The sequence below is a fragment of the Ictalurus punctatus genome, chromosome 27 (assembly GCF_001660625.3).
Source record: "Ictalurus punctatus breed USDA103 chromosome 27, Coco_2.0, whole genome shotgun sequence".
In the NCBI taxonomy this organism is placed as follows: domain Eukaryota; kingdom Metazoa; phylum Chordata; class Actinopteri; order Siluriformes; family Ictaluridae; genus Ictalurus; species Ictalurus punctatus.
The window spans coordinates 7,797,001-7,816,262 of record NC_030442.2 but is presented as its reverse complement, the minus strand read 5'-3'; the positions used below and the strand labels follow the sequence as shown (position 1 = coordinate 7,816,262).

General features: G+C 39.1%; 2 protein-coding genes across 7 annotated transcripts in view; one reads left to right on the top strand and one right to left on the bottom strand.

The window, feature by feature from the left end:
- apba2b (amyloid beta (A4) precursor protein-binding, family A, member 2b) overlaps nt 1–6,849 on the top strand; it is a 126,204-nt gene extending 119,355 nt beyond the window's left edge. For all 6 annotated transcript variants that reach the window (XM_017458705.3, XM_017458707.3, XM_017458706.3 and 3 more), the window contains 4 exons: nt 1,493–1,705; nt 2,553–2,672; nt 3,149–3,289; nt 4,386–6,849. In XM_017458705.3, the coding sequence (XP_017314194.1) occupies nt 1,493–1,705; nt 2,553–2,672; nt 3,149–3,289; nt 4,386–4,457 (546 nt within the window). In that variant the 3' untranslated portion in view covers nt 4,458–6,849. The remainder of the gene's footprint in view (nt 1–1,492; nt 1,706–2,552; nt 2,673–3,148; nt 3,290–4,385) is intronic.
- A 4,011-nt stretch (nt 6,850–10,860) lies between these two features.
- Nucleotides 10,861–18,729, bottom strand: sord (sorbitol dehydrogenase). The gene is given in 9 exon segments (NM_001200944.2): nt 10,861–11,185; nt 13,377–13,498; nt 13,908–14,086; nt 15,923–15,988; nt 16,580–16,698; nt 16,860–17,019; nt 17,306–17,470; nt 18,491–18,524; nt 18,658–18,729. Coding segments are annotated over 9 exon segments (1,065 nt in total). The 5' UTR covers nt 18,712–18,729; the 3' UTR covers nt 10,861–11,019.
- Between the last annotated feature and the right edge of the window lie 533 nt (nt 18,730–19,262).

Genomic DNA, 19,262 nt, shown 5'->3' with positions numbered 1-19,262 from the left:
TTGGTGAGGTAATTAGCTTCATCATGTCATCGACTGAGATCCACTAGCCAATGGAAATGACTTATACAACCTCAGTATAGCCTTGTGTTTGAACTGGAACAGACTTATTGAATCAGATTTGTCTGACACTGCAAAAAGACTGTCTGTCCTAAAAATACACAACAAATCAATACAACATCCAGAAGTTTGCTTGGGCCACAGAAGGTTTTAGTACTCAAGTCTGAACCCTTCAAAGGGCTTTATTTTAGACCTTCTATCCTGGGGCTGTTGCACTTCTGGGACTGACATTAGGGCAGAACTGCAGTGTTTTTGATGTGCAGTAAAACACCTAGGCTAATATATTTTATTCTTAGTGTGCAAAGCTTGCTGGTTATCGTGGCTGCTGGTACAAATATCTCCTTTCAGTCATAAAGATGATTCAGTGAGCTGCTTTGTCCAGTTTTTTGGGGTAATGTAGTGTAGTTGATGTAGTTAATGTAGTTTCTGTTCAGCGCAGTCAGTACTTTGGCACTTAACACTACTCATTACAAGTCTTGTTGCAGTCTTAGTTTCATTCTCTAAATCTCTGTTCATTTGGCTATGCTTTTCTTACTGTATCTCACTGTATGTCTCTCAGTTCAGTTTAATTCTTTGATTTGGCCTGGCTGCTTCCTGTTTTGTTAGTAATAGCAGTAAGAACAATACTATTAATACTGCTAACAGTAATAACAAAAATAGTAGTGTAATAGTGTGAAGAAGAATTAAGCATTGTTTTGAAACATGAAATTCACATTTGAGTAGAATTATCAGAAACATCAATCTGGTTAATCCATTTGCAAACCCACCAACAGACCAGTTTGATACTCTGAATGGAGCACATTTTCTGTAATAATTCTAGATGAGTTGCATGATATCAGTGGTTATTCACTGACTCGCTGTTTGTGGCAGAGTGTTATACAGATATAACGTTCAGAATTAATAGCCATTTCCTCTGATAAAATGATGATAAACTGCAGTGTTTATCTTACAGTAACTGGGTGTTGTAAATCTCTGCTGGTGAACTTGCCAGGCAAATGTTTTTGCAAACCTTTCTCTGTTCTGATTTTTTTTATTTCCAGTGCGAATCGTTTTTTTGCAATTAAGTTTATTATTTTGTAAAGATCCTCATAACCTTTTTAATTTGGTATACAGTAATAGTCCCAGTGTTTCATATAGTCTTTATTGCACTGTCTTATAATTTGGTTTACTCTGATTTGAGTTTGGTCAGCAGTATTGCACTCAACTTGCTGCATCTTAGAAGGTATTGGATTTGTTAGCTTCAGAACCAGCTGACTTAGAAGCATTATCACTTCTGGACATCTGAATATGTCTGCAAAAACATGTGTATTTAGCCTAACTCTATGTAGTCTGGATGGTGTTTCTTTGAAAGTTTGGTGTATTTCTGAAATATTTTACTGCAGATTTTTGTTAATTGAATAAATGTTGCCCCTTTCTTGCCCCCCACCCCCCACAGCTGCTGTTGGAAAAGCAGAAGGGTGAAATTCTGGGTGTAGTAATAGTGGAGTCTGGCTGGGGCTCCATCCTGCCAACAGTGATTCTAGCTAACATGATGAATGGAGCACCAGCCGCACGCTCAGGGAAGCTCAGCATCGGAGATCAGATCATGTCCATCAACAACACTAGTCTGGTGGGTCTGCCACTCGCCACCTGTCAAGGCATCATTAAGGTGAGCAGGGATCATGCGGTCACAATGCCAAAGGCCTTCAATTGTGTTATCGTGTCTATACCGTACTCCTTCTGAAGTCTGAACACTTCACAGTGAGAACATGCTATGGGCTATTACCCAAGATAGTGAGAAAGCATCATGCACTTATAAAGAAGAGCTTATTGCTACAGAGCTCCTTTTTGTTATTCATTTTAGTTCAAATTTCCCATTACTAAAGGTTAAGGACCTACACTTATAACACAACTACCACCTGGGCCGGGTGAAGGCTATTATGTGCTTCCCCTGAGACACACTGCCAGCCAACCAGAGCCAACTGCATCTTTTCAAACTGCTGAGAGGAAAACACTATCTGCTCTCTTCCACTTGCATGAGCTAGTGTTGCTGTGATTGACAGGGGAGAGTGATCATGCCATCCCTCCAACCCAGAGATCATGCGCAGTTTTGCTCCCTAAATCTCCTAGCTACGGATTGCTGTGGTATCATCAAGATTCAATCTCACGATCTCCACGCAATTTCTTTTTCTGTTGTGCCACTCAGGAGCCCTGAAAGTAATTACTGTTTATTGCTTAGGTTTGGACCAACTGTACAAATGGCTGTCATGGGCAGTCCCCCATCAAAATGGAATGTGTAGGCGTTATCACTTCATAATCAACCACAGCCTTCATGAATTACTCATTTTGCGGTGCATGTACATATTTAGTGGTATAAAAGAATGGTGATTTTAAGCACAGGTAATGAAAAGATGTATACAGTAACTTTAATGCATGGACTATACCAGTGTAATAATAACGATATCCTCTAGTTGGGTTGGTGCACTTCATAATCTTTGCTCTCTTTGATCCATCAGGGTCTGAAGAACCAGGTGCAGGTGAAACTGAACATCGTGAGCTGCCCTCCTGTGACCACAGTGCTCATCAAAAGACCTGACCTCAAATACCAGCTGGGCTTTAGCGTGCAGAATGGCATTGTGAGTAGCAGAGCACCAACCTTTAACCCCTCCAAATAACCAGGAGTTATACTGCTGATGTAACAGCAGTGGAGTTTCCATCTACCTGTTTGTATGCAGATTTTAAATGTGCAAATAGGAAAACCTGAATGGAAACACCTAACCATGTGTGTGGTTTCAGTGTCTCCATGAATGTTTTCCACGACTTTATTCTTGTTGGACATAACAGTAGCTGACTGAAATGACACAAAGGTGCACAATGTAATTTAACATACTTGCAAACAATCCAATTCTACAGTAACATGCAAATAATCATACAAGGGTTAAAAACCCCTGCTTCATTCAGTTTGATAAATTCTTTAGCACATATCTGCTGTGTCATATCAATATTTCATGATTACTGTTGCTGCACTGATTGTATTGTAAGGTTGTGTGCAGGTGCTAAAGCTACTTGTGTTGAATTCATTCTGTGTGCGTGTGTGTGTGTGTGCACACAGATATGTAGTTTGATGCGTGGCGGTATAGCTGAGCGAGGAGGGGTCCGGGTTGGCCATCGGATCATTGAGATAAATGGCCAAAGTGTGGTGGCCACAGCCCATGAGAAGATTGTCCAAGCATTGTCCAACTCTGTGGGTGAGGTGAGGATAAACTGCTGTTTCAGACTCGCATGTCTAGACTGTGTTAGCTGCTGGACCACCAGCTTTAAATTCTGGCATACAACAGACAGTAAGAACCTCCACACATTCTGATACAGAACAGCAATACAACATAAATGCTGCCATTATGAATAAATGTTGATATTAGATAACTGTAAGATGTACTAGCTTATACCACAGTATGGTTAAGTTCCCGAATCCGATTAAGTCATAAGGTGTGCATTATGTTTGTATAACCACGCAGCTCGGGCAGTAGTTCCGGCTGTATCATGAACGTCGGGTTAATGCGCTTGTTCTAATAAGTTACCGTTTCTATAGTAACAGCTCATACACAAGGACTTGTATAGCAGGCGCTCCACATAATCTTAGACTAATAATAAATGGATTTTTTAAAAAGCGTTGTTTAACAAAGATAAACGTAAAACCGTTGATGTATTTATGGGTTTTGTTAGGAGACATTTATTTAACATTTATTTAACATTTATGGAAGGAGTCTGCGCTGTTAGTGCTTTGCAAGTCACGGAACTTTATGAGGTTTCCCAACACAGGAACGTTTTTCCAGTTTCTTGGTAAAATGACAAGCCATGCTGTTTTTTTTGTGTTTTTTTTTTTTTTTTTAAAGAGAGGGAGATGCTGGTTTATAACCCAAGTGATGACAAGAACTAATGTCTCTTGGCTGTTCCACAATTTAAATCAAGTTAAAATATGTCACGTGTTCTTCATTAATAAATTAAACATTGTAATTATTGGCAAATCACTGAGGTGCTGTTATACTACAATAATCCTGCCACATCACACCACCCTGGCCTGGATTATTTTCGTGTCATGTGCTGTTCCTTACTAAGAAATCGCACACACATTTATTTCATTAGGCCAAATAAGAGTTCAATACAGTTTGTGTTAAAATGCTAAAACCGTGACCTTGAAATTGTTGATCATTTATGAATGATTATCGTTATTATTATTATTGTTAATTTTAGCTGTTAATCTATGGTGTACTTCATCAAGATTAACTTCCTGGAGCTTAAAGTATAGAAACTTAGCATGAATTGCACATTTGTTTTTCTCCTCTGAACAGATCCATATGAAGACAATGCCAGCGGCTATGTTTAGGCTCCTAACTGGCCAGGAGACGCCCATGTACATCTGACTGAATGAATGACGTCTGTGGATTATTTAAGACTTTTAAAACGACACATCTCTGTCTTTGGTCAGATCATGTCTCTTCTTTTGCTTCACAGATAATAACTTGTTTTCTCCTAACCCCCATATAACAGTTGGCCACTTTCCAATGATTCTGTGGATTTTGTTCTTGGCATCATGTGTACACGCAGTGGCCGTTCAGTCAGATGATAAAAGACTGAGGCAATACACATTTTTTTCGTATATGCAAATTAAAAAAAGGGGAGCTCATGTATATTTATTTCAGCTTCCCTTTCAGTTCTTTGTTTTATTTATTTTTAATTATCGATTAAATGTCTTGCTCCTGTCTGTGAACTATGTTGGAAAGTTTGTGCTGTAAATATTTATTCATTCTATCGGAGGATAGGAAAAGCAAAGCCAGGATGAAGAGTCCGCCCATGTAATGCCCAAAAATAGCGAGAATGGTGGCTGTATCTGGATTGGGAAGAGCTGTGCCAAAATAAACTCAGCTACACAGCTCCTTTTATCAATGTAGCTTCCTGAACTGTCTGCAAATACAATAGTAATTCCATTCAATATTTAACATTTTTCTGTAGTACAAGATGTGTTTTGCTTTCCCTCGTGCAAGTGCGGAGAATTTTACAGTAAAGCCATGTATAATTTTATTCCTTAGAGTAAACACAAGTTTTATAACACATGAATAAAAACCTTCAAATCAATTGATAAAGGACATGAAATGACACGCTTTGAAAGTTATTACCCTTGTAAACAAAACATTGTTAAGGGGAACGCAGAATGCAAGCAGAAATCACCGATGTGTAGCCAAGTGTAATTTTTTTTTTGCCCAGATTTTATTTGTGAACAAGCTTTATATCATTTGTTAAGCATGACGTACAACTATTACAGTACAGTGGCTGAGGTATCAAACAGACTAACTAGCATATTGCTATTGGTCTATCGCAGAAATGATATCGTGCATGTCTGTTTGCCTCACATTATAAGTTGCAGCACAGGCTAGAGGGGAAAAAGCACATCTTGTAGTCTTTTGAGTGCAAAATCAGTTACTTACAGTTCAAACTGTATTAGATTAAAACCCATATGCTTCTATTTTAGATTATTTTGCTGAGCATTTCATAAGATATACTTCCACAAACATACCCTTGCATTAGCTTCTTACTTCCAGCGATATTGGAAATCCAGTGTGCTTGTACGGCACGGAGTTTAATTAAAATGGGTTGTCAGAAAAATGGCAGATAAACTTCAAAACTGTGCAGCGGCTTGCCATATATATATATATTTTTTTTTTGTGATGTTGGAACACTTTAAACTTTCCTTACAGAGAATGTTGATTTGATTGATACAGATTTACATAAACATATTGAGGGCTATATTTGACCATGTGTATGTACAGGCATAACTTCAGATAATGGATTGTCAGCAGTGGAAGCTGGTGTTCAGTGTTCACATTAATGACTCTGTGAACTTGGTAACTTTTACTTGAATTTACCTGGGAAGTTGAGAGGGAAGTCTAAACTAACAGTTTTGAATATCTCAATAAGCAAATAATAACCGACATAACTGCTAGACGTATTAATAGCTACAGTTAACCTCAATACAATATATGGCACAATGAAATGGCTTTTCTACTTCATTATGAGAATATACTCCACCAATAAATCTTTAGGATGTTATAGTCCAGACTTTGGCAGAATAACAGAACTGATGTACATACAAAGCAACTCCTAACAGAAGGGAACATTTTTATATTCTGATTCATCACCAAAAAATAAGAGTAGTCTTCATTTGGTGGGCATTAATTTAAGTGTTTTTTTTTTTTTTTTTAAAGGCAGTGCACAAACATTTTGTAACCTAGCACATGTACAAAAACACAATTATCCCACCATAATCATAATAATCCAATAAACATAACGATCACCATCATGTAAATTACTTTTATTTGAAAATCATACACACCATCATATCTGAAAGTTTCTTTTTTATGTCGATTTTTGTGCGTACTTGACAGAAACTCATTCGAGTTGTGAATGTAAACGTGTTGTTAATAGTGCATCCATTACCTTGCGCAGTATTAGAATGTCTGTACATAAACACCTGACATTGTTTAGTAAAGGTGCCCAGATTAGGATGGCACATCCTCTGTTAACACTCCCTCGCCCCACTTTGTCAGGCTTCTGCCCTGAGGAAATTAATTCACACTGTGATCGGAAGCCTTACTGCAGAGTAAGCTTTGGGGAATATGAGAAAAGGTGAAACGAGGAAAGTCACAAAGATTAACAGTTACCTGTTTGCATGCAGCCTAAATGTCAAAATGGCAAAAAAAAAACAAAAAAACAAACAAACAAAAAACCCCACAAAACAATAACAATAAAGAGTGTAACATAAGCCCTTACTGGACTCTTTGTGCTTTTGATTCACAGTTGCTGGAGCCTGTATGGCCCTGTGGGATCAGGTGATTTGGAAGTTTGGATCCACAGCAGTGACCCAAACCTTTCATTCACTCTTTAATCTCCTGATGTTGCATATGGTTATAGATGTAAATTAGATAGATTATATGAAATGCCTGCATCACTGTGTGTAGATTCGATTTCTGAATTTATGTAGCTCACACTTTAACTCAGATACAGTTGAGGACATTTAATCCAGCTTTTAGAAATAAGTACAATCAGGGATGAGTTTAGGGGCAAAAACCCTAATCTCTACCACATCTGAAGGGTATTATATGATTTTCAACATGTTTATTTGCAATGAGAAAAGAACAGAAAAAAAAACAATTATGTAAAACTTACTTATATTAGAAGTTTAAGGGTATTCGCTCAATTCCGCTTTATATAAAGTTCCTTTAACAGACATTATTTAACTGCGGTGACCGAGCCATGAACTTGGGTACTAACACACTGTAAGTAACAAAGTAACCTAACACCATAAAAGTGCATGTTTTAAATAATAAACCAAATAATCAACACCTGCATTAACCAAAGTTAAGGCCATTAATGAGTAAAATGAAACCCACAATAACAAACATTAATGAATGTATTAATGTGGTTTTTAGGCTGAAAATTTCCAATATTTCTCCAGAGTTATTAACATTTAGGAACATGCTGAAATTTAGTGTTGCTAATTAATGTGAATAGTGCAGGTGTAATTTGTTAACATTTTAACAAACATCAATTAATACATCTTTACTTTGTTACTGTCAGTGTATTAATTAGTAAATAATCGGTATTTACTCTCTGTATTTAAAATCAGTATAATCAGTAAATAACGTTAGTTACGAGAAGCTTAACGTAAAATGTTTAACAAAAAAGTTTATACAAAACCCTGAATGTGTTTGTAACTTCGTTAGTTGAATATTAATTGAAGTTGAAGGAGCATACCTCACTTGTGGCCTGATGGCACATGGATATCACAAAACCTTTGGGAAAGAATAAGTAACTTTAATAACTTTCTTCCGTATCGCTCCACTGTAGAAAAGTCGGGTTAAAACTTCAAAAGGAAACCTTTGACAAGCGATTGCCTCACATCTGTCTCATTCTAAGGCCTTTATAATGTAAAGTTATAGTTTGAAAGTCACCAATTCTTTAAATGAACACTGATTTTTCCTCCATCCGAGGAGTCCATGCAACACCACTGTTAGCATTTTAAGTTGTTCTCTCAGTACAGTGGAGTGTGTTGAAATCGCTGTCTGTAGTAATCACACACAGTAAATAGAGATTGTTTGAAGAAAATGGTGACATTTCTTTAACAGTAGTGCATTTTAGACCCATATCCGGAAACATTTCTGAAATGAATACATTTCAATTTCAGTTTCCAATCTACAAATTCAAAGAGGTCTCTCTGAAATGAAAACTTGACTTATCTTGGTTTATTACCTGACTGTCTCCCCTTAGGCTCCAGAGGCCTCTTAAGATAAGTGGAGCACATTCTCATAATTTGCAGAGTTGAACCCTACCCACATCTGTAGTCATGGCAACCTATTCTTATCGTGCCAAAATGAAACCCATATTCCTATAAGACAGACCGTTTAAACAGTGTTGCTCAAACTTTTTTTCTTTTGGCCAGGGACACCTTTAACTGTAAATTCAATTCCTGAATCCATTCAGTACAGATGTATATTATTAAATAAAATATTATGTAAATATTTACAATAATATTGTACTTATTAATTTATTAAAGCCATAGTGATTTTCATTCCTGAACCTGCCACCAACAGAACACATTCGGTCCAAGTTGACTTTATTTATGTTTTTGAGTGATTGTGGTTTGGATTAAACTCATTCAATTATTGGGACCGCTTAAACAGGCTAACTATAAGAACTCGGTAAAGAATGTGACTTTAATCATGGTGGGTTGTGTTTTCCACCACTGGCTGCTGTGCTTGAAAGTTTGTGAACCCTTTAAAATTTCTATACATCTGAATAAATATGACCAAAAAACATCATCAGATTTTCACACCTAAAAGTAGATCCCAATTAAACAAACGAGACAACAATATTATACTTGGTCACTTATTTATTGAGGAAAATGATCCAATATTACATATCTGTGAGTGGTGAAAGTATGTGGACCTCTAAGATTAGCAGTTAATTTGAAGGTGAAATTCAGGGATCTATCAAAGTCTGATCTTCACGACACATGTTCAGAGAAAGAGTTGTTGATGCTCATCAGACTGGAAAAGGTTACAAAACCATCTCGAAAGAGTTTGGACTCCACCAATTCAGAGTCAGACAGATTGTGTACAAATGGAGAAATTCAAGACCCTTGTTACCTTCCGCAGGAGTGGTCGACCAACAAGGATCACTCCAGGAGCAAGACTTGTAATAGTCCGGGAGGTCACAAAGGAACCCAGGGTAACTTCTAAGCAACTAAAGGCCTTTCTCACATTGGCTAATGTTAATGTTCATGAGTCCACCATCAGGAGAACACTGAACAACAATAGTGTGCATGGCAGGGTTGTGAGGAGAAAGCCACTGCTCTCCAAAAAGAACATTACTGCCCTTCTGCAGTTTGCTAAAGATCACATGGACAAGCCAGAAGGCTATTGGAAAAATGTTTTGTGGGTGGATGAGATCAAAATAGAATTTTTGTTTTAAATGAGAAGTGTTATGTTTGGAGAAAGGAAAACACTGCATTCCAGCATAAGAAACTTATCCCATCTGTGAAACACGAAGGTGGTAGTATCATGGTTTGGGCCTGTTTTGCTGTATCTGGGCCAGGACGACTTGCCATCATTGATGGAACAATGAATTCTGAATTATACTGGTGAACTCTAAAGGAAATGTCAGGACATCTGTTCATAAACTGAATCTCAAGAGAAAGTGGGCTATGCAGCAAGACATGACCCTAAACACACAAGTTGTTCTACCAAAGAATGGTTAAAGAAGAATAAAGGTAATGTTTTGGAATGGCCAAGTCAAAGTCCTGACCTTAATCCAGTAGAGATGTTGTGGAAGGACCTGCAGCAAGCAGTTCATGTGAGGAAACCCACCAACATCCCAGAGTTGAAGCTGTTCTGTACTGAGGAACAGGATAAAATCCTTCCAAGCCGAAGTGCAGGACTGATCAACATTACCGGAAACGTTTAGTTGCAGTTATTGCTGCACAAGTGGGTCACACCAGATACTGAAAGCAAAGGATCGCATACTTTCATATGCCTTTCAATTGTCATATTCCTCTCCACTAATAGCTGGTGTGTGGTGGGCGTTCTGGCACACTATGGCTGCCGTCGTATCATCCAGGTGGATGCTACACACTAGTGGTGGTTGAGGAGATTCCCCCCGCATCCTATGTAAAGCACTTTGAGTGTCTAGAAAAGCGCTATATAAATGTACGGATTTATTATTATTATTATTATTATTATTATTATTATTATTATTATTAATATTCGATCATTTTCTGCAATAAATAAATGACCAAGTATAATATTTTTGTCTCATTTGTTTAATTGACTTCTCCTTGTCTACCTTTAAGACTTGTGCGAAAATCTGATGATGTTTTGGGTCATATTTATGCAGAAATATAGAAAATTCTAAAAGGGTTCACAAACTTTCAAGACCACTGTACCTGTGGATTTCTGGACTCAACTTTGAGAACCGGCGCTGTAAAAGACGAGAGGTTGAGTCGTGACGCCTGCCAACGATGATTCATTACTCCAGTATGTAGAGTTCTGTTACCCCCTGGTGGTTATAATCACAGCATACAACAGCTAGCAAAATTTTCTTCATTCAAGTGTATATATACACAGTAAATCTGGTGTTTCATTCATTCTCTTATAAAATGAACATGAGTGGGAACAGGGCAAACCAGCTTACACTACATATTAACTTTTTGCAGTTTGTTTGTTCTAGGCTTAATGTATAGAAATGCAGCCCAAAGATACTGTAACACTTGATTATATAAATTCTCATTTAATTTCTCCAAGATATCATTACAGTATGTTTATAAATTCATGAAATACATGATTGGTTAGGCAGTAATAATTCTAAAATAAAAATCTGACCAGATTAAGTTGCTTTGTTGATTGGGGACAGTAGTGAGTAAACTTCCTTTCCTCATGGGGTCTGGTCATTTTTGTCACATTTCAGCATGACTTTGATCCCAATGCCCTGTCTAGTCGTCTCAAATGCCTGCACAGCTTGCTCCAGTGGAAAGCGGTGTGTGACCAGTGGCATCACATTCACACGCTTAGAGGCCAGCATAGAAATAGCCATAGGCCACCTGGACAGAGAACACAAAACAAACTTAAAGGTGTATTATGAGTTGTGAAAAAATAGGTTACATGGGTGGAGCTGAATAAGATTTGAATGATTTTTACACTCACTGAGACGGTCCCAATTTCCACCAATGTACACAAAGTACAACTATAAGAAGCATGCTAACTTGAGTTACCATTAGCACGCTGACATTCAACTGCTAGAAAGCCAAGCGACAACGCTACAAACATGCACCTTCTCCTCATAATGATTTATAATGATTTGAAGAGGCACTGGCATTGGGGGCATGTTAAAATGACTGACAAGCGGCCAATCCAAATACAAACATACATGCTGGAAATGAAGGCAGGTTTCCAAACTGTTTAGCTTTTTTCCAGATGTGTAATACACTTGTTCTGAGATGACGGCTTAATCTATTTTTTAAAAATCATTTCTACATAAATTTACACATTATTTGTACTAGTAAGAAATGAAAATATTGACTATTGAGCCTTTAACTGCATTCAGTACACTCTGCATCGAACGTTACATTTACAGTTTTCCGCAAATGTGGTTGCTCAGCGAAAACATTCGATGTTTAATGTCTTACGTTTGCGTCATTAGTTTAAACTGCAGCTACACGGCACACAAGTGAATATATTATAACCACATGTTCAGCCTCATGCAAACTACAGGTCTAAATCACACACCTGTCTCAAACCAAGTCAAGTTGTTCAGTATCTCAGACTTGCTTGTGCTTTCTGACACAGCAAATTAAATATGGATAATCCCTGTCCATATGCTGACAAAGGACTTAAATCCACACTCACTTTCTACCTAATAGAACACGGTTTGGCATCACTGCACGCAAGTCCAGGTAGAACCCGAGTTGCCACTCAGGATTACATTAGTGACACACCCACAGTGCAGTTGGTTTCAGAGGTTAAACCATACTATGTTAAATTATTATTATTATTATTATTATTATTATTATTGTTGTTGTTGTTGTTGTTGTTGTTTTGTTGTTGTTGTTGTTGTTATTGACATTATGTCCTGCTCTGATTACAGGTCCATCAAATTATAGTACAGGTCTGTTAATCATTCACATAAACCAAGTAACTGCTGACTGCTGTTCAAATTTCAAAACAATTGTAGAAAAGATCTCAATGATAATATACACTCATCAGCCAGTTTATTAGGAACACCAGAACACCTGCACATTCATGCATTTATCCAATCAGTGCAATGCATAATATCATTGAGATACAGGTTCGGTAATGTTCACAGATTCAGGTAATGTTCACATCAAACATCACAATGGAGAAAACTGTGATCTCAGTGACTGTGGCATAGTTGTTGGTGGCAAACAGGGTGGTTTGAGTATTTCAGAAACTGCTCATCTCTGCTGGGATTTTCACACAGAGTTTACGCAGAATGGTGCAAAACCATCCAATGGGCAGCAGTTCCACAGCAGGTAATGCCTTATTGATCATAGGAAAATGGCTAAACTGGATCGAGTTGATGGGAACTGAAATACAGTAACCACTCCTTACAACCATGTGAGCAGAACAGTATCTCAGACCTCACCATGAGCTGCAGCGATTATGTAATGAAATCATGTTAACATGGACCAAAATCTCAAAGGAATGTTTCCATCATCTCATGAAAACCATGCCACAAAGTGTTCTGAGAGGGGTTGCTACCCAGTATTAGTATGGTGTTCATAATATAGTGGCCAGTGAGTGTAGTTCCAGTCTGATTTTTCTATTTAACTGCATTCAGTTATTTTATGAATCTATTCACGAACAAATGGTATTACTGAGACACATGATGTCCTTGGAGGCGAGCGTGTGATGATTTAGACTTGCATGATGGTAAACTGACAGCTTCCCTCACGTTAGATACTGTACAGTAGCAATGCAGATCCAATGCCAACTAAAATACTACCTAATACGATCTAAAAAAGTAGACTTCACACACGTATCACTGCTCTTTGGGTAAGGGGGAATACTGTCTAGATTTCAGTATTTTTATTTCAATTTTCATTTAGTGAGAGAAGTTAATAAAGAATGAAATATATTTGCTGTATTAGAGTTCAGTGATTGTTAGCATTATTTTGGTAGATCTTTGAGGGTTTAGTTTCATCACTGAGAGAAATCTGTTTTACTGCCTGTACTGGCACGGATTATATGAATGTTGTGTACTGTTTAACTCACGTGTTGCAGTAGCGAAACACGCCTCGGATGTCCACTTCTCTGACAGCAGCGGTAAGGAGAGGCACTGTGGTCATTTCAGCACCGAGTCCAACCAAAACGACTACACCTCCAGAACGTGTGGTCTGTACACACATGCATATATATATATATATAACACATACTTACTCGGTGTGCAACCAGAATCTACCAAGAACAGGTTTCTCTTAAAGATTCTTCTTAATATCCTTACATTTTTCCACGCCATTGTCACTCATTCATATGCTCCTTAATTACTGGTGCACTAAACCTGCTCTGTCATGACAAATGTCAAAATCATTACATGAATAAATGTAGATTGATATTACTAATAACTTAATTAATAGTTTATCAAGAATCTAACTTTCCAATGATGCCAAACTAGAGAATGCTAATCAATATTATTAATATCACATTATATAACATAATAATAATAATAATTATTATTATTATTATTATTATTATTATATTGTAACAATGTAACATGGTATAATTGTTTTGATGTATGATACTCACATAGATTGCTGTTTGGATGCTGCTCTCTACACCGGTACACTCTATGGTGATGTGAGGCATGCCCCCCAGCATGCCATCTACACGTTTGGCCATATCCTTTGGTACATCCTCTCTCTTAACAGGAAGAACAAAGTCAGCACCTAACTCCTTGGCCTTGGCCAGCCTATCAGCAGAAAGGTCTGATGGTACAAGAAGACAGCAAATAAATGGATGGCACGTGACTTTGCAACAGTTTTGCACATTTTTATTTTTTATTTTTGTTTGAGCTAATATCCAAGTTCTCACACTCATGTTGTTCTAAAAATAATAAATAATTACTAGGGTGAGAATAGTATGGAGTACATGATTAGGTTACAGAGAAACAAAAGGTTTAGCTCAGTCCTTCATCAGCTCTGCAAGACTCAAGGAGATTTTGAGTACTCTGCAATGCTGTACTGTATATGGTCTTACTGCCCACTTTTCCAACTGTGATGACAGGCAGGCGGCTGGCACACAAAAGAGAAAAATGCTCCTCCCGCGACTGCCGCCAGAGTGCTGAAAGGACAGCTCCGCTTTAGCACCACTAATGTTTTGGAGCGCGTGGCTGCAAGGCAGGGCCACAGAAACACAAATGGCTGGCTAATTATCAGCTCGGCAGCTCTCCACCATCCAGCAGCCAGCGGGAGTGTATGAAAGGGCCTACCTCCTCTAACAAAGGGAGAGACGGTCCCTGAAATTATGCTATCATTCTGTTTTGTTCTTCACCTATAGGATACGGACACTGCAGAAGACTTCGCTCCCTGGCTGCCTCCAGAGAGCTCCCTGAACGCCAAACAGGACCTCAGCTTCTCTAGGAGCCCCCATCACGCCCTTTACAAACCTGAGGACCACACCAACCCCCGCGCACCTCACCCCACCACACCTTTTTTTCACCCACACACTCTGGCAGCAGGCACTCACACACTCTTCAACTGCAGTGATGCAACAGCTTGCCCAGAGCCTGCAGGTTGCAACCAGAGAATTCCTGGCACAGAGGACCTCGGCCCCTGCTGCCACCATCCCTCTCCCTGACCCCGGCCGAGAAGGCCAGCGCCTTCTGCCCCGCCTGACCCAGGAGGACGACATCGATGGGCTCGTCGAGCGATTTAACTAAACCCTGAAACAGATGTTGCGCTGGGTGGTAGATGAGGAAGTGAGGAACCGGGACCTCCTCCTGCCCTATGTCCTTTTCGCCATCCGGGAGAGCCCTCGAGCATCCACGGGCTTAACGTCATTCGAGCTCCTCTTCGGACGGCGACATCGAGGACTATTGAACGTGGTCTGGGAAGCGTGGGAGGAACAACCCTCACCATTTTGCTCAGTCATCGAGTTTGTACAAGGGATGCAGGAGCAGATCGACAGAGTAGCCCCGATCATATAGGAACACATGAAAGCTGCTCAGGAGGAACAAAGAAGAACATACAGTCGCATGACACAACCACAGGAGTTCCAGCCTGGCGATCGGGTGCTCCTGCTTGTACCGAACACCTCCTGTAAATTCCTGGCCCGATGGCAAGGCCCGTATGTAGTCCTCGAGAGGGTGGGCGCCGTGAACTATCGCCTGCAGCAGCCCGGTAAGGTAAGAGTGCCTTGGTCTGGCAGGGAGAGGACCTAACCACCACACAAAGACAGGAGCTGACAGAACTCGTCGACCAGTTCACCGATGTCTTCTCAATGACTCCAAGGATGACGCAACTGGTGCACCATGAAATTAAGACCCGCTCGGGAGTTGTGGTTAGACAGTGGCCCTACCGTGTCTCGGAGGCCTGCCGCAAGGCTACCTTTTTTTCACCCACACACTCTGCTGAATAAAACTCTCCACGTTCTGCACCTAAACGGCCTCCTGTGTGTCTGTGCTCAAATCGCCGCAGTCTAAGCTTGCTACACATCTTATCAGATACATCTTATCCTAGAAAATTTGTATACTACCCAAGCCTCACTGAAACAAATACATTTTATCATCAAACTGGTACAGGTTATGACCACATGCGCCTTACCGCTTATAAGCACTTGAGAGGCTCCCATGAATTTAGCTACCAACAGAGTGACCAGGCCGATCGGTCCTACAGGAAACAAAACAGAGGCTGTTTAAGTAATTGATTCATATTAGTGATACAATGTGTGTGTTTGCTTTGGATAGTGGAAAACTGCATCTCCATTAAGCTGTTTTACACTGGACTATATCTTAAATAGAGACCGACACCACTTCAATTCGGTAAGAAAAATATAAAAAAGTTAAACTCCTGATTAAACAGAAGGAAATACATTGAAGTGCTATCAGATGAATCAGAATTTACTGTGTGGACTACAGTATAAAATGGTTTGAAGTCTCTTTTTATGCAGACACAACTTAGTGGTATAACCTAGTATGCTAAATATAAAAGTCCGAAATAAAAGTGTCCGCATTGAGGTGAATGGAGCAGCTACTTTGGTCCAAAATTACTTAAAAATTATACCACTTCTTAAAAAGACCTTGTTTCCTCATTTCTGACCTTTAAGCCAAGGCTTAAAAGTCCTTTGCTGTCTGCCTTATTTTTGTGTTTGCACTATGATCATGAAAAATGGGCTCCTATAAGTGAAACATTCTACACAAAATAGAAAGATGCTCATCATGTAATAGTAAAACTGTCAGCTCAGCAGAAAGGGGTATTAACCTGCTCCACAGATAAACACAGAGCTGCCCAGAGTAACTCCGGCTCTCCTGCATGCGTGAATCCCCACTGAGAGCGGCTCAATCAGAGCCCCTTCCTCATAACTCACATTATCAGGAAGCCTGCACAGAGACATGTAGATGATTACCTGAGGAGCACACTGACACAAAGCCTGAGCTCTATTCTTGCTATATTTTGATGGCTCAGAATTTTTAAGCAGCAATGTGTGTCCAAAGTTGGAACATTTCGAAGACAAGTATACAGGGCATGAGATTGAACTGACTTGTAGCAGAAGTTGGCGCTATGTTTGTAGTATCTGCAGAGGTTCCCATCATCAGGTGGTGTGGCACAGAAGAACACAGTGGGTGATAGGTTGTAGCGGCCATTTTTGAAAAACTCGTCCATTTCTCTGGGAACTCCAGGTTCAATAGCCACCCTGTCACCTAAATGGACAACAAGTGGCAAAATAAACCGGATTCAAAAGTGGCTCCTCATAGAGCTGCCTAAGTTATCATTTGTTAATTATTAACACAATATTCACCTTTGCAACACTAATATCACTGAAGGCTGCAAAAGTCCAATACCTAATTGTTTTTATTATGTGTGTGATTATCCTGACCAGTCTTATACATTACATGGTGTTGTATGGCTGTATGAAACCAACAAACATTAATCATTTTGGCCTAAACAGTGCAGATTAATTTTTAATCACGCTTTTCTCCAGCAAACCTGGTTTGAGATGAGTGACTGCAGAGCCCACTTTGACCACTCGCCCTGCTGCCTCATGACCCAGGACCATTGGCTTCTGAAGGACAAAGTCCCCGATCCGTCCATTCTGCCAGTAGTGCACATCAGAGCCACAGATCCCCACCGAGTGCATCTGAAGTAAAACCTCTGAAGGTCAAAAAGACAAAACACAGAAGTCATCAGTTAATTACCATGTTTAATGTAAAAGTAGGAACATCCCCAGACTCTGATGGACTCATTAACATTGACAGATTTGAGACAGAAACGGTGGTAGACACATTAGTGCTGAAGACTTCCTTTTATTCAGCAAATACAACTCATCTGTGTCTTTTATTTAATGTGTTTATGTTTCTCTTATTCAGAATGAATACTCAAGACTCTTCTTTAATATTACAAGCCCAGTTGTACCACAGTACTGTTGAATTCTTGATTCACTACATAATCTCAGTCTAATAATAAATGAATAATTAACTCGTGCTGTTATTTAACAACGTTTTGTTTTGTTTTGTTTTTTTTAGGTTATTTGGTTGTTTTTTTGTCATTAACTTGAGCAGGGAGCAAAAAAAAACAACAGATGCTGGTGAGGGAATGACTCTTTATAGCTGCTATAACACAAGTAAAATCAGGAACTCATAACATTATAACAAAAATGGATAAAAAGCATGATGTGTCATTCATTACCAACTGAAATGCAGTATAAGAGGAATAATCCACTTTGGTGTGGTAACAGTAACCCCGCCTGTCAGGCTGCATCACACCACATGTGGATTAGTTTAAATTAAATCAGGTCAGTTATTTTGCATGGAAGTGGAGTTAATCATGATAAACTCATTAGCGCGCTGACATAATGGATCATAATTCCAACATTACAGTATCATATTAGTATCATTATAGCCTCCAACAGCTGGCTGACACGACAAAAGTACCAGAAGCTCATTTTCAGACAATAATTCATAGTTTAAAACCTTATGAAGGAAACAAAATGTCAGTAAATTCTGTGTAAATAATTCAGTGCGGTCAGCCCATAGCAACTTTCCCTCTCAGGGAAAACAGACAATTTGGCAACACTGCAAGCAGTCGAGGGGCAAAGGTCATTAAACAAAGTTCATGCATTTTCAATATCAACTTTCACCATTAGGAAAACTGTGCATGGGTGTTTAATCGTACCATCAGCTCCAGGCTCTGGAATGGGACGTTGTTCCTGCAAATAACAACATTAACATTAACATTAAAGAGGCAAAGAACGCTGATTCAGTGACTTCTTTCAAAACAAACTGTTTTTTTAAGACACGTTAATTCATTAAGATAGTTGGATTTAAACGAATTTATCATACCAGCCTTATATCGCCTTTAGAGTGCAAAACCAGGGAAAGGTTGTCTTTCTCCATTTTCTCCTTTCGTTCACTTGAGTTTCACGTAAAGCTGCTTTAAAAAAAAACAGCAGTGACTGCACGCGACACTTCTACTCTCTTTATTTTCCTCACCCGTATTCCACAGATCCCGCCCCCTACACTGGGATTGGCTAATAGAGCCCGCCCCTGCGCCACGATTGGCTAGTATCTCATGAGTGTACAGCAGCGGCGTCACTGGACTGTAGCAAAAACACGACGTCGCGGAAGTAAAAGTGGCGGATGACTTTTATTTGAGAAATACAACCAAATAACTGTTCCAGTATTTCTTATTTGTGCTATTTTATAAACACGTGAACAAACCACACATATGGAGATAATTCTTGTTCTTTTCTTGTCACTGATTAACTGTTTTATTCATTTAAACAGTAAAATAAGATTAAAGTAGACAAGCTTGATATTTCCGTATCTAAGCAACCTGCTATGCCACTAGCCAATCATGGCCGGGGAGGCAGATACTAGTAGCCAATAAAAGTATAGCTTTATGCGAATATGGTGGGGGAAATAACGGTCATTTGACTTGCATCAAA